The sequence below is a fragment of the Ascaphus truei genome, chromosome 1 (assembly GCF_040206685.1).
Source record: "Ascaphus truei isolate aAscTru1 chromosome 1, aAscTru1.hap1, whole genome shotgun sequence".
In the NCBI taxonomy this organism is placed as follows: domain Eukaryota; kingdom Metazoa; phylum Chordata; class Amphibia; order Anura; family Ascaphidae; genus Ascaphus; species Ascaphus truei.
The window spans coordinates 94768365-94781826 of record NC_134483.1 but is presented as its reverse complement, the minus strand read 5'-3'; the positions used below and the strand labels follow the sequence as shown (position 1 = coordinate 94781826).

General features: G+C 46.2%; 1 protein-coding gene across 3 annotated transcripts in view; it reads right to left on the bottom strand.

Annotated features, from left to right (window-relative positions):
• Positions 1 to 8944: 8944 nt before the first annotated feature.
• Positions 8945 to 13462, bottom strand: part of FAM151B (family with sequence similarity 151 member B) — a 62247-nt gene continuing 57729 nt past the window's right edge. For all 3 annotated transcript variants that reach the window (XM_075592266.1, XM_075592274.1, XM_075592255.1), the window contains 2 exons: positions 12366 to 12501; positions 8945 to 9145 (listed from right to left, as the gene is read on the bottom strand). In XM_075592266.1, coding sequence (XP_075448381.1) covers positions 8980 to 9145; positions 12366 to 12501 — 302 coding nt within the window. In that variant the 3' untranslated portion in view covers positions 8945 to 8979. The remainder of the gene's footprint in view (positions 9146 to 12365; positions 12502 to 13462) is intronic.

Below are 13462 nucleotides of genomic sequence, written 5' to 3'. Positions count from 1 at the left end.
ACAAAAGACTACATTTTAAAGCTCCCAGCGACTGAGCTCCAGATTAGAACCAACACTAACACCACCCTAACCCCTGTCACTAGTTTTAAATACCTGGGCATATGGTTTGACTCCCACTTAACATTCGGGATGCACATTGATACCCTGACATCCAAGACCTATGCCAAACTAGGGGTACTTTACAGGAATAAATCCTCCTTATGTCTCCTGGTCAGAAAGCGTATCGCACAGCAGATGCTAATGCCAATTATTGACTATGGAGACATAGTATATGGCTCGGCACCCACCTTAGCAAACTTGACACCCTCTACAATTCAATTTGTCGTTTTGTTCTCCAATGCAACTATAACACACATCACTGCGAAATGCTCAAAGAACTAGAATGGTCATCACTCGAGTCTAGGCGCAAAGTTCACCTTTCCTGTTTTGCCTTTAAATTCTTATGGGCAAGCTACCCAGCTATCTGAACAAGCTCCTCACCCCTACCACATGCAGCACTTATCATATGAATGAGCAAAACGTCAAGAGCTAAAGATACCATGGGAAATAGAAACATCAATACAGCTACTGTAGGTAGACAAAAACAGATACAGTGCTAAAGCCCAACAATGGCCATCTCCTAAGCTTGATAGAACGCAATTGGTAGAACATGTCTGAGCGTGTTCGCTTATCTTTATTAATTTCAATTTTTTTGTAACACTAGATTGGTCATCACTTGAGTCTAGGTGCAAAGTTCATCTTTCCTGTCTTGCCTTCAAATACTTTCTGGGCAAGCTACCCGCCTATCTGAACAAGCTCCTCACCCCTGCCACATGCAGCACTTATCATCTGAGATCTGACTCCAAAAGACTGTTCATGGTCCCAAGGCTCAACAAGTATCCGGCCATTCCTCTTTCTCTTACCGTGCACCCCAAAACTGGAACAACCTACCATAGACTCTCACATCCACCACCAGTTTAAGTTCTTTCAAATCTAAGGCTGTCTCACATTTTTATCTGGTCTGTAACTGTTTCATACGCCCATAATATATATTATCTTTAACTGTGCATGCAATGTCTTGTATATAATGTATACCCTGTTCACTTATGTAACTGTATTTGTAACCATGTACTATTTGTCTTAACTCTGTGCTGAGGACATACTTGAAAACGAGAGGTAACTCTCAATGTATTACTTCCTGGCGATTGGACAAGTGTGCATACACTTAAACAATACAGGGCATAACATACTGTAGCAATAATTTTAATACAAATAGTATCAAATACAGAGTAAAAAAGCACTAACAAATACAGTACATGAATCAATGAGATACTGAAACGAGAGAAAACATACATAAAGTAGATAGCTCAGGATAACAAAAATTGCAACACAATAAGTTGCAACAGTCTCAAATAAAATTGAAACTACTCAAGGTAAAACACAATTAAACAGAGACATATCTCAGAGAAAACTGGAATGATTGAGGAGGGCATATAAACCACCAATGGACAGGAAAATATGTTAAAAAATGAGCAAAAAAGCAAGCAACAGACAAACGTCAGGCTAATAATATAAATATATATGCCATTAAAAATGTGAATAAAGAATATAATAAAGACTGGCAAATGTCAGAGAGAGCGAAGAGATCCGTCAAAATGTCACAAAATAGATAATCTGATGGATCATACAAAAGGAATGCGTGCCTGAGATGATAATTTAATAAAGAGACCAAATATCAATCTCTTCATTCAGGCCACAGGGGGTTAATGATTTTAAAGTGTAAATCCCCAAACTTTCCTGTTTATAATCTTATTATATATTAGTGAAAGCACTGTATGCCTGTCTGCATCTTCCTGTGTCCCTAGAGGAAATCTCATTGGTCCCTTGGGCCGCCCGCCCCGCACCTCTCATTGGCCTGAGGCGGAGTGACGACACACACACACACACTCCAAGTCATCGTGACCCGCGCGCACCTCCTCCTTTCCCCATGTCTACCTGTTTCCCCCGCTTTCACCCCCCCCCCCGGCGCCGCTACAGTCAGCGGGGGAGCGGAGCGAGCACCCGGGACACCCCACACGGCTCTCAAGCACACGCCGCACGCTCTCCTCCTCTCCCCGTGTCAGCTCCCCCCCGGTGCTCCACTCAGCTCATCTCTCCCCCCCGGAGCTCCGCTCAGCTCTCCCCCCCGGTGCTCCGCTCAGATCTCCCCCCCCCCCCCCCTGAGCTCCGCTCAGCTCTCCCCCCCCAGTGCTCCGCTCAGCTCCCCCCCGGGGCTCCGACAGGCAGTGGAAACGCGGCGCCTAAGATTGAGGCGCCCGGAAGGACCCCCTTCCTCCCTCGCGGAGTAAGATGGCGGCGGACGGAAGGAGAGGTGACGTGTGTGTGTGTGTGTGTGTGTGTGTGTGTCACTGTGTGTGTGTGTGTGTCACTGTGTGTCACTGTGTGTGTGTGACACTGTGTGTGTGTGTGTGTTACACTGTGTGTGTGTGTTACACTGCCTCTTACTCCTGTCTGTGTGTGTGTGTGTGACACTGTGTGTGTGTGTGACACTGTGTGTGTGACAGTCTGTGGTGGGGGCCGGGGGGTGATGTGGTGGGGGCCGGGGGGTGATGTGGTGGGGGCCATGGGGTGATGCAGGGGGGGGCAGTAATGTGAGGTGCAAGGGGGGGAGAGTCATGTGAGGTGCAAGGGGCGGAGAGTGATGTGATGTGCAAGGCGGCGGACACTGATGTGGGGGACAGGAGGGGTGGAGAGTGATGTGGGGTGCAGGGAGGGGAGACCGCAGATGTGAAGGAGGGGGGGGGAGACGTAGCTGTGAAGAGGGGGGGGGGGCGGAGCTGTGAAGGGGAACGGAGTTGTGAACGTGGGGGCCAGCCAGCTGTGAAAGGGGTTAAATCACGGGCAACGCCAGGTATATCAGCTAGTAATTAATAATTGTCTGTTCTTGTATAGCTCTGCTAGTTTTACATTGCGCTTTACAGAGACATTTTTTGCAGTCACAGTCCCTGTCCCGTAGAGCTTACCATCTATGTTTTTTTGTGCATGGGGCACAGGGAGATAAAGTGACTTGCCCAAGGTCACAAGCAGCCGACACCGGGAATGAACCAGGTTCCCCTGCTTCAAACTCCGTGCCAGAGTCAGTGCCTTTACTCACTGAGCCGCTCCTACTCTCTGTTTGGATAGATCCTTAAATCTATCGCCCCCTCTCCTACTAAAGGGAAGCACTTGAATTCCATTATATCGTAAAAGGGAGGCATCTTTGTTGTGTGCATTCATAATGTGTCTAGAGACACTATGCTTCTCATATCCTAAACGCATGTTTCTTAAGTGTTCAAGAACACGAATTCTTAGCATATGTTTAGTTCTCCCAATGTATTGTAGTCCACAGGGACATTTAAGGATATAAACGGTCGTCTTACAGGAAATAAAACCATTAATAGCAAAAGTCTCCCCTGTAGTTTTAGAAACCACAGAGGTTTTATCAGGATGCATTGATTTTTTTGGCACGCTGTACAGTTACCACAACTGAAGTTACCATGTGGTTGACCCTTAAGCCATGTGGCTCCCTGAATGTCACGCTTGTCTAGTCCAATATCACTTTGGCGCTGAGGCATTCTTCAAATCCTTAACCTTCCTAAAAATGAATCTAGGTGCTGTGTCTATATGGGGACCCAGGATCGGATCATTCACAAGAATAGTCCAATGTTTTTTGATGATCCCTTGTAGTTTCAGGCCAGCCGAATTGAAATTAGTGATGAAAGGCACGTTCAACTTTGCCTCACTATTTACAACTGAGATGATACTTTTATTTAGCCTTATTAATCAAAAGGGATTCCCTATCCATGTTTAGAACTCTATCGAGGGCACTATTCAGAATGTCACTATTATAACCTCTTTCTATACATTTTGTAAATAGCTCACGTGATTGTGATTCAAAATCACTCTGTGAACTACAATTCCTTTTTAGATGCACAAATTGGCCTACCGGGTTGTTGTCTATCCAGGTCCTTTTATAGTTGCTTGTAGCTAACTGCAAGTTGTTTGTATCAACCTTTTTAAAGAAGGTCCTGGATTGTACTGTTCCCCCAGGATGTGCTTCCAAATGCAAATCAAGAAAGTCAATAGAGGACTCATTATTTACCGAAGTAAACTTTAAGTTCACACTGTTTGCATTAAGGTAGGTCAAGAAATGATCCAAAGAGACAGTATCAACCTCACACACAATTATCACGTCACCATAATTTAATATGATTGGCAAAGGAATTGCTAGACCAAATATACAGATCTTCCCACGTACCCATATACAGGTTGGCGCAGCTAAGGGCAAACCGAGTCCCCATAGCCGTACCGCACACCTGTAAATAGTATTGGGAGATGAACAAGAAATAATTGTGTGAGAGGATGAACTGAATAGCGTCAAGGATAAATTGGCGGTTCAGATCGTGTAGATTAGGGTGCGTGGATAAAAAAGCCCCTCATTGACTCAATCCCTTGATCATGTGGGATGTTGGTATAGTGATTGTACGTCACCACGTAACCCACCTGAAATTGTCCTTCCACTCAAAGTTCTTAAATAAGTTCAGGACAGCGGTTGAGTCTTTTAGACATAGTCTGCAGAGTGTGCTCCCCTCCCTCCCCACCCCCTCCCCCCCCCCCCCCCAGCTTCCTTCTCCGGTCGGAAGTTGTATCCCGACGCCGACAGGAGGAGCGAGAGTGGGCCACCCCCGCTCCTCCAGCACCCCCTCTCCGGTCGCAAGGATCCCGGCGCTGACACCGTGGAGAGGAGCGGGCGTGGGGCCCCCGGACCGGCAGAGAGGCAGGTGGGGGTGTGTGTTTTCTCCTCACCTTTTCCGGAGCGGACCGCCTCCTGTAACGTCACATTGTCGTGGGAACATGCCGTCACGACGCTGTGACAATGCATTGCTATGGCAACGAACGTGACGTCACATGATGCCATGACATCATGATGCCGTGAAGGGCCGGAGGGCTGCTCGTCAAAGTAAGTCCCCACTTTTCTTATTTATTTTTTACAGGGGGGGGGGGCACCGCTGCCAGCGTGCCACCTTGGGCCCTGCAAATACCCTGCAGCCATTATATTAATGCAAGGACTGATTACGACTAAAAACAGCACTTAGCACTGCATTAGTGAGCTTTGAAAATACACGTTGGTACTTAAGTTAACGCCTCATTAAGTCAATAACGGAGCTTTGTGAACCTGGACCTTTTTTCTTATGGGGCTATTCATTAAAGTCAAAGAGAGCTTTCTTGTGGCAGTGCCCCGATTGGCGCTATCACACCTTGAGGGTTGACCTTTTTAGTACGAGGGTCTGCTGGTACAATCCTTGTGGCAAAAATAAATGAAAATAGACTTTTGTGAACAATTTTGCTTCCTTAACTTAATCGAACCATTTTAACAGCAGGGATTTTACATATGTTTATTTCTCTAGAAACGTATTACAGATTGCATTTTTGAATGGCCTATGAATGAGGAGTGTTTGTCAATCAAGGTTTATCTTCACCCGGAACCCACTTTGTCCTTATCAGGGAGCCAATAAAGATAAGTAGAGGGGAAACAAGCAGGGCTTTTGCCTGTGTAAACTTTTTTTTCGAACACACCATGATAACACATAAAGGAACCAGTCAGAAGAAGTCAAACAAGTCCTGTCTCGCCATGTATAACATCAACTTTAGGGAAGTATTCAAAAATACTGCTAGGTGTCAGAACTTGTTTAAAAAAAAATGGCAATCAATCCTCAAGATGTAAGTCCTTAAACATGTCACTGCAATTAGTACATGTTAGTTCTAGGCGGCATTGCCCCATTTTTTTTATTTTAAATGCTGCCTTTAATATGCGCATCAATACAATCCTCACCATAATAAGTAATTAGCTAGGTTGCGGGTTGATCCGTTCTCCTGTGATCGATCGGCGAAGATTCGTCTTGGGGGTTCACTAAATGGCTGTCAGTGCAGCAGAAGAGGACCCAAGATGCAAAGTTCTGTGGGGAAGATCACGTGACCAGGCAGTCACTAGATACAATTGGTGCACTGCAAGAAAGAGGGCAGGGCTAAAAAAGGGGTGTGCCAGAGCCAGTTTCAGAAGAGGAAGGGGATGTGACTTTGTAAATTGTTGCTATAGAAACAAAAAATGCTTGTTACATTATAATACTGTACATTAAAAATGTCAGAGTTTTTTTTTTAAACAAACATTTTTTCATAGTACAGAACTGATTTATTAAAAAAGACACACATGTAGGATATTGCTTGGTCTGCAGCTTTAAGTGTTTGTGTATGAGTAATATGTCCTTCACAGCATGAGCAGCGCCCACTCACATGTTCTCAACTCATTTTCTCGCCAAGGTCATCCTAACTTCATTCAATCTGTAGCAATCAGTACCAATCATAGTAAAATCAGGCAAAAACCAGCCCGTCTGTTTGCTGCTGTAATTTAACCCTGTAAATAAATGCCTCTTCTGTAAACAGCCTGCTATTACCATAAAAAGTGACAGTAATCAATAAGTAAACATAAGTCAAATGATAAATGATGCTATGATAATACAAGTGGATGGTAAACAAACTGCTGGTAACCGTGACTATCATAAGCTAAACAAACGTTCAATGCCCTAAAACAGAATTCCTTTTTACCCCCAAACCGCTACGACTTATATATAAATGAACAGGAAATGCAAACTACGATCACTATTTTACATGTTGGTCCAATATTAGAAATATGCTCAGCCTGGAGATCCCAAAAGTTTCTTGTACGTTACCCATTTCTACACCAGTGTTTCCCAACCGGGGTTCCTCGGCACCCTGGGGTTCAGTGAGAGGATCAAAAGGGTGGCGCAGGATTTCCCTGATCTCCCAGAGCAGTGCCGTTTTCTCTATCCTGTTTGGCTGCTGCTGGGTATTGCACCCAATCAGGAGGAGGTGTCAGGAACCTGCAGAGTGTGGCCAAGAAGAGGAGTAAGCAACATGGGCAAGGCTGTGTGTCTCTGGTGTGTGTCTGTGTGTCTATCCTGTTTGTGTGTGCGTGTGTTTTATTTGACTGTCCTGTTTGTGTGTATGTTTTCTGTGATTGTCCTGTTGTGTGTGCGGCAAGGTCCCCTCACCTACTGAGCGGCTGTGGCAGGCAGCGGAGGCTGGGGAGAGTGGCAGGACGGCGTAGGAGCATGTGGGCAGCCAGAAGAGGCGACTGGGTGGCCATAGATCCGTTACGGCTCCTCATATTGGTTATGTGCGCACATGCGGACAGACGAATAGCGCATGCACAAAGAGCAGCAGCGGCGGCCAATAGAGAGAGGCTCCGCTCAGGGACTACCGGTCCCATGAGCCCCTGGGAGAGGTGCGCATGCGCAGTATACTCACTGGCGTGGCGGCCATTACAGATAGGCTCCATAGGGAAACTACAAGCCCCATCAGCCCCCTAGGGCTGAGACCACATGGTGCGACAGAGCCAATAGGGCTCCTGGATTTCCCTGCTCCCAGATAGATACATTTGGCGCGCTTCATGGACCACGCTGTCGGAGATGGGCCATCAGAGGGTAAGGGTTTGTGTGCAGGGTGTCTGTAGGCCCCTTCACTAGGCCAGAGACCCCGTTAGGCCCTAGCTAGGCCCCGACTCCCACATAGTTTGTGACTGCTAAGGGACAGGCCCCTTAGATAGGTACACTGCCCCACTTAGCAGCATTAGTGTCATGGACACAGCGGAACGCCGCGCAGCAGTTGCGGCCTGTGGTCTGGGACCAGACCACCACCGCAAGGCTAGAGACGCATCACGGTGGGACACTCCAGCCGGATACTACCCCACGTGGAGGTGGACACCATTGCTGACGGCGACAGCGTAGGACCGGACGGTTCTCTTCTATCAGTGATACCAGGTGCTGGAGCACCTGGCAGGTATCCCCCATCTACAAGTGCAGCAACTCTAACACTTCTTGTGGGCAGCGCTGTCGCACACACATTGGGTGGGTTGGCTCCTGTGGACACCGGGTGGTAAGGTGCCCAGGGCACCTCAGTACTTTGAGGCAAACCCCACCGGGGTGTGGACACGGTGGTTGGGGGCACTGTGTGGGGGTATGGCCCTGTGAGGCCTGTGTTCTGTTATTGGTATTACCTGTTCAGTAAACCTGTTATACCATACCCTGTGTGTATTTATTACATTGTCCTGTGACGGGGTTATCCCACACTAATAGGATCCCTCACGGGTGGAGGCGCTGTCACCAGACAGATCAGGCACACCCCAGGCTCCCAGCAGCGGAGGTTCAGGCCTGCTGTGAGCCGCAGGTAACGCACCACACACACAGTAGCCGCCATATCTCCCATAGGGTGGGGAAAAGTCTACTACATGTGTATTTTTTGTGTCTTTCTGTCCCCTCTGACTCCTGTGACTCCCTGCCCCCTCTGACTGTCTCTTTCTCATGTGACAGTCTCTCTGTCCTATGTCTTCGGTGTCTCTGTCCTATTGTAGGGGTGCCTCTGCAACTGAACACTGTGATTAGGGGTGCCCCGAGAGAAAGGAGGATGAAAACCACTGGTCTATACCTTTCCAATAAATGTATACATATGTAAATGTACATACAGTGGTCGCAGTGGTACTAGGCGGTACTTTGCGTCCCCACTTATCTTTTACTTCTTTAAAGACAAAAATAATCCCCTCCCCATCTAATTTTAAAAGTATACAGATGTAGCAGGTTGTTACTCTCGCTAAACCACAACAGTACCACATTATTACTGCACACACTACTGAAAACAATGGTACCGTGTGCATTGCCTCAACGCATGCAGTATTTACCCTGTTATTTCTTGTGTTATTCTGCATTGATGGGTAGTAATAACGCTTGCTATATCTGTAAATATTGCATACAACTAAAACACAGATTGATATTTAACACCATAAACATGAAGAAAAGAAAAAAAAGACCAAGATACAAACATTATAGCATTTAAAATCAAAAACTTCTGAGGCTATTGCGGCTTTAAACTATATGTTACACCAACATTTTATTCAGTAGTTTTCTGTGCCTGTTCTATAGCCTGTTTGAGATCACTATTTTGTGGGTCAAATACATCATAGTATATCTTGGTTTTGTCAGAATTATCTCTGATATACAGCAGGTCTGCCACAGGATAGTCGTCATCTTTTCCTGCCCAGATAGTCAAGCTGTACCTGCATGGAACACAAAGTTATTGATCATCAATCATTATGCTGAAAGTGAGATGTTGACAACAACAAGTGAGCAAGATTATGACTGGTCTCTACAAATAACCACAGCTCAATATGACTTAATCGGGAATGCAATAAGCACCCTGCTCAGGGATTAGTCACTTTACAGCAGACAGGGTTTTTTTTTTATATAAAGGTAGAAAACAAGCAGCCCTTCTGACGCAATGCAGGCTTCATCATTCTTGCCGAATCTTAAGCAACTATGTCAATGTATTAAACAAATACATTCAGATAAATGTGAAAGAAAGTTAAATGAATAGACTTCTGCGCTTTGAAGAAAAAAACAAGACAGCAGCGTTTAAATGCTACGCGTTAGTAATAAATAGGATTTGCATCCTGTTGATCTGTATCCTCATATGGCCTTGGATATTGTGGAGTGATTAATCTTGTGTTAAACTTTCTTTTCTTTATGCTGTATTAGGCTGTGCATATTAGGTCTCTTTCACACAAGTGTGTTACCTTTGCCGCTTGCGTATCAGGGTACAGGGTTTTCAGCTGGGTACAGTATGTATGTATAATTTGTATATGTTTATTTATATAGCGCCAGGAGTGTATGCAGCGCTTCAAAGAATTTGCAATACAGTACACAGAAATAAAATACAATGGGAATTAGGGAGTCCCTTACATACAGAGCTTACTATCTAAATAGAATACAATAGAATGAAGTGTAATATAGAACAGGGGAACGCAAACTTTCCGCTCTGTGCCCCCCTGCCTGCGCTCCGCCCCTGCTCGCACCCCCTTCTTATCTTGTCTTCGGCGCCAAATGATGCCACGGGGGTCACGTGATGTCATGTTGCCATGGTGACGCATCGCCGAAGACAAGGTAGGGGACATTGCAGAGGCCTCATTAATTTAAACGCTTTGGGTGAAGAGTGTGGGGCCTCTGCAGCCGCCGCACCCCCCACTTTGCACCCCCCTGATATAGAACATGTTTGAAGGGGCAGGTGAGTGCATCAGTAGTGTGAGGAGTAGCATCAGGCCTAAACTAACCAAAGGCTTTGCGGAGGCTAGAATACTGGCAGAATGTTGATTTGTGAATGCTGGGGAAGAGAGAGTTCCATAGGTAGGAAGCCAAAAGTGAGATAAGTTTCAGGCGTGAGAGTGCTGTAGAGACAAATAGAGGAGAGACAAGACAGCCTACAGCAGAGCATAGGGGGCTAGAAGTGGTATAGCAGGAGATTAGAGCGGCGATATCAAAACGGAGTAGAAGAATGTAGAGCCTTGAAGGACAGAAGTACAATTGTATAGTTAATGCAGAGTTTGATGGGGATCCATTCAAGAGATTTCAGAAGGAGTGGGTCAGAGACAGACCTAGGTGGGAGTGACATAACTAACAGCATTATTTTGAATGGATTGAAGTTGGGAGGCAGGAAACCAGAGAGGACAAGGTTGCAGTAGTCAAATTGAGGATAATGAAGGCATGCATGAGAGTTTTAGGTGTACAGTAGACCAACAGAGGATTGGGCAGAGGAAAAATGGTCACGACTTAGCAACAGTATGAATGTGAGCGGGGAAGAACAAGGAGGAGTTACAGTTACACCTACTGTAGGAAGCATATTTAGGAGACTGGAGGTAAGGTAGTGTTATTGACTGTGACAGAAAATTGAGCAATTTGGCCTGATTTAGGTGGTATTATTATAAACTCCGTTATAGGTACGTTAAGTTACAGGCGATAGAAGGACTTCCAGCTTGAAATAGCAGGCACAATCAGTGCCTTAGGACTGGATGTCAGGAGAAAGCTTGGGAGTTGAAAGATACAATTGGTTGTCCTGTATTGTGGTGATATTTGAAACCAAAGGAACTAAACAGATTGACAAATGAGAGTATATAGAGAGATAAAAGGAGAGAGCTAGGACAGAGTCCTGGGGCACACCAACAGCAGGAAGAGAGAAAGGCTGCGTCCCCGCTAGCGCTGAGCTCGCTGAGTGGGCGGAGCGCCTTGCATATAAATATACATGCAAGTCCCCGCTCACGCGATGTGCGTGCATATGCGCGTGCACAAACGCTCACCGGCGCTCTGTGCTTAGCTAAACAAAATATTTATACTCTCTAGCGCGCTCAGCTTCCCCTGCATCGTGTGTCGTCCCCTCCTTCCCCCCCCACGAGCGCTTGCGAAATTTTAAAGGACAACCCGCGCTCATGCTTGGAGAGCTCTCCAAGCATGAGCAAGCTCAGCACAAGCGGGGACAAAGCCAAAGAGCTATCAATAGAGACACTGAAGGAGTGATTAGTAAGATAAGAGGAGAACCAGGAGAAGGCTGTGACAGATACCGAGAGAGTGAATATTTTTCAGAGGGTGTTCTACCGTGCCAAAAGCAGCAGAAAGGTGAAGCAAAATTAGTAAAGCCCTTGAGATAGCTCAGTGATCATTGGGAATTTCGGTGGAGGTAGTTTCAGTGGAATGAGCGATTCAGAAGCTAGATTACAGTGAATAGATGTTCAAGAAATGTGGCTGCAAGGGGCTGGAAAGAGATAGTGTAATAGGTAGGAGAAGTATGTTTTTGAGGATAGGTGGGACTATTGCATGTTTGAAAACAGAGTGGATAGGGCCAGATCGGGGCGAGGAGTTGAAAGTTTGTGTATAGGGAGTAGTATAGGAAGCAGAGTGAGAGTGAGGGAACCAATCAGGTGAGAGGGAATGGAGTCATGGTTGTACATAGTGGAAGAGGGAGGCGCGTAGTAGCAGTGACAATTCCAATTCTCAGCAAGTTTTTTGTTTAAACATTTTTCCCCGCTGTGTGGGACAACTGTTGTTACGAAGTAGAAGGAAAGCATCCAGGCACACGGTCTTGCAAAAAAGTTGATTTAATGGCAATACCAACATTTCGACCACATAAGCAGTCATTGTCAAGGTGAGGGCCTTACCTTCACAAAGACTGCTTGTGTGGTCGAAACGTTGGTATTGCCATTAAATCAACTTTTTCGCAAGACGGTGTGCCTGGATACTTTCCTTCTATTTCGTAATCTCTCTGGGGTAGAACAGGATCTAGCCCATCTCCAAGAGCACCGGCAATTGATTCACATTGCTGCAATTACAGTGTGCCTGTGACCCTCTCTGTGCTCTCCAGAAACTGTAGTTACCCATTACAAATGCACTGGTAATGCTGGCTGCTTGCATTCTCATACTACAATGACATGTTCTGCATTTGCTTTCACTTACCGGTCCGATGTCTGCAACAACCAATGCAGCTGAGGCAAAGACTGTCGAACTAAGGCTGCTCTGACAGGGAATGTCACTGGCTGACTCAACACTTTGCAGATTGTCTCCATCTCTCTCACCATCTCCCAGGTGTAGCCTGGAAAATAAAATAGCAAACCTTCTAGAAAACGTGTAGAACACTCAATACGAAGCCATGAACAGTATAAAGACAAGCATGCAGGTTGGCCTGAACTTCAGAGACCCGCTTACTGTGGCCAAATCATTTTCCAAAAGAAAATACAGATGTAGGTTACAAAATATTTGTTTCTAAGTGGATCACTAGAAATTGCATTCAGGTAAAGGACGCTGTAGACAAAAGGGGCACTGCTGCTCTGATCCTTCGACCCGAGAGCGGCTTTCGACACAATCGACCACACTCTGTTGCTGACCAGACTTAAATCGGAAGTTGGGTTGAGAAGTGCTGGACTGTTTCCAGTCCTTTCTTAGTGACCGTAGTCAGAAAGTCACCCTCCAAGAGAATTCTTCAAACACAATGCCATGTGATTTGTGGCGTCCCTGAGGGATCTGCCATCTCCCCGGTTCCATTTAATATATATATGTTAAGCCCTAGGGCAGGGGTGTGCAAACTGGGGGATGTGGGATTTTCAAGGGGGTGGGGAGTGCGGCGGTTGCAGAGGCCTCGCGCACTTCCCTCAGGCATGTAAATGAAATGCCGGGGGAGGCGTGAGACTTGTGCAACTTTCCTTACCTGCTCTCAGGCGATGCGGCGCCATAACATCGCGGCATCAAATGACGCAGCAGGGTCAAATGGCAATGCATCACATGATGTTGTGACGTCATATGATGCGCGGCGCCTGAGAGCAGGTAAGGAGGGGGGGGGGCACAGGCAAGGGGGAGCACAGACGTGGGGGTGCGAACTGAACATTTTTTGCACACCCGCCATATGGGACATTATTAGTTGAAAACGAATTCAGTTCCATCAGTACGTGGATGATATCCAGTTGATGTCAAACATCTTCAACGATCCTATCATCAATGTGGTAGGTCTGAATAATTGCCTTAGTGACATCTCTAATTGGATTGTACAGAATTGGCTA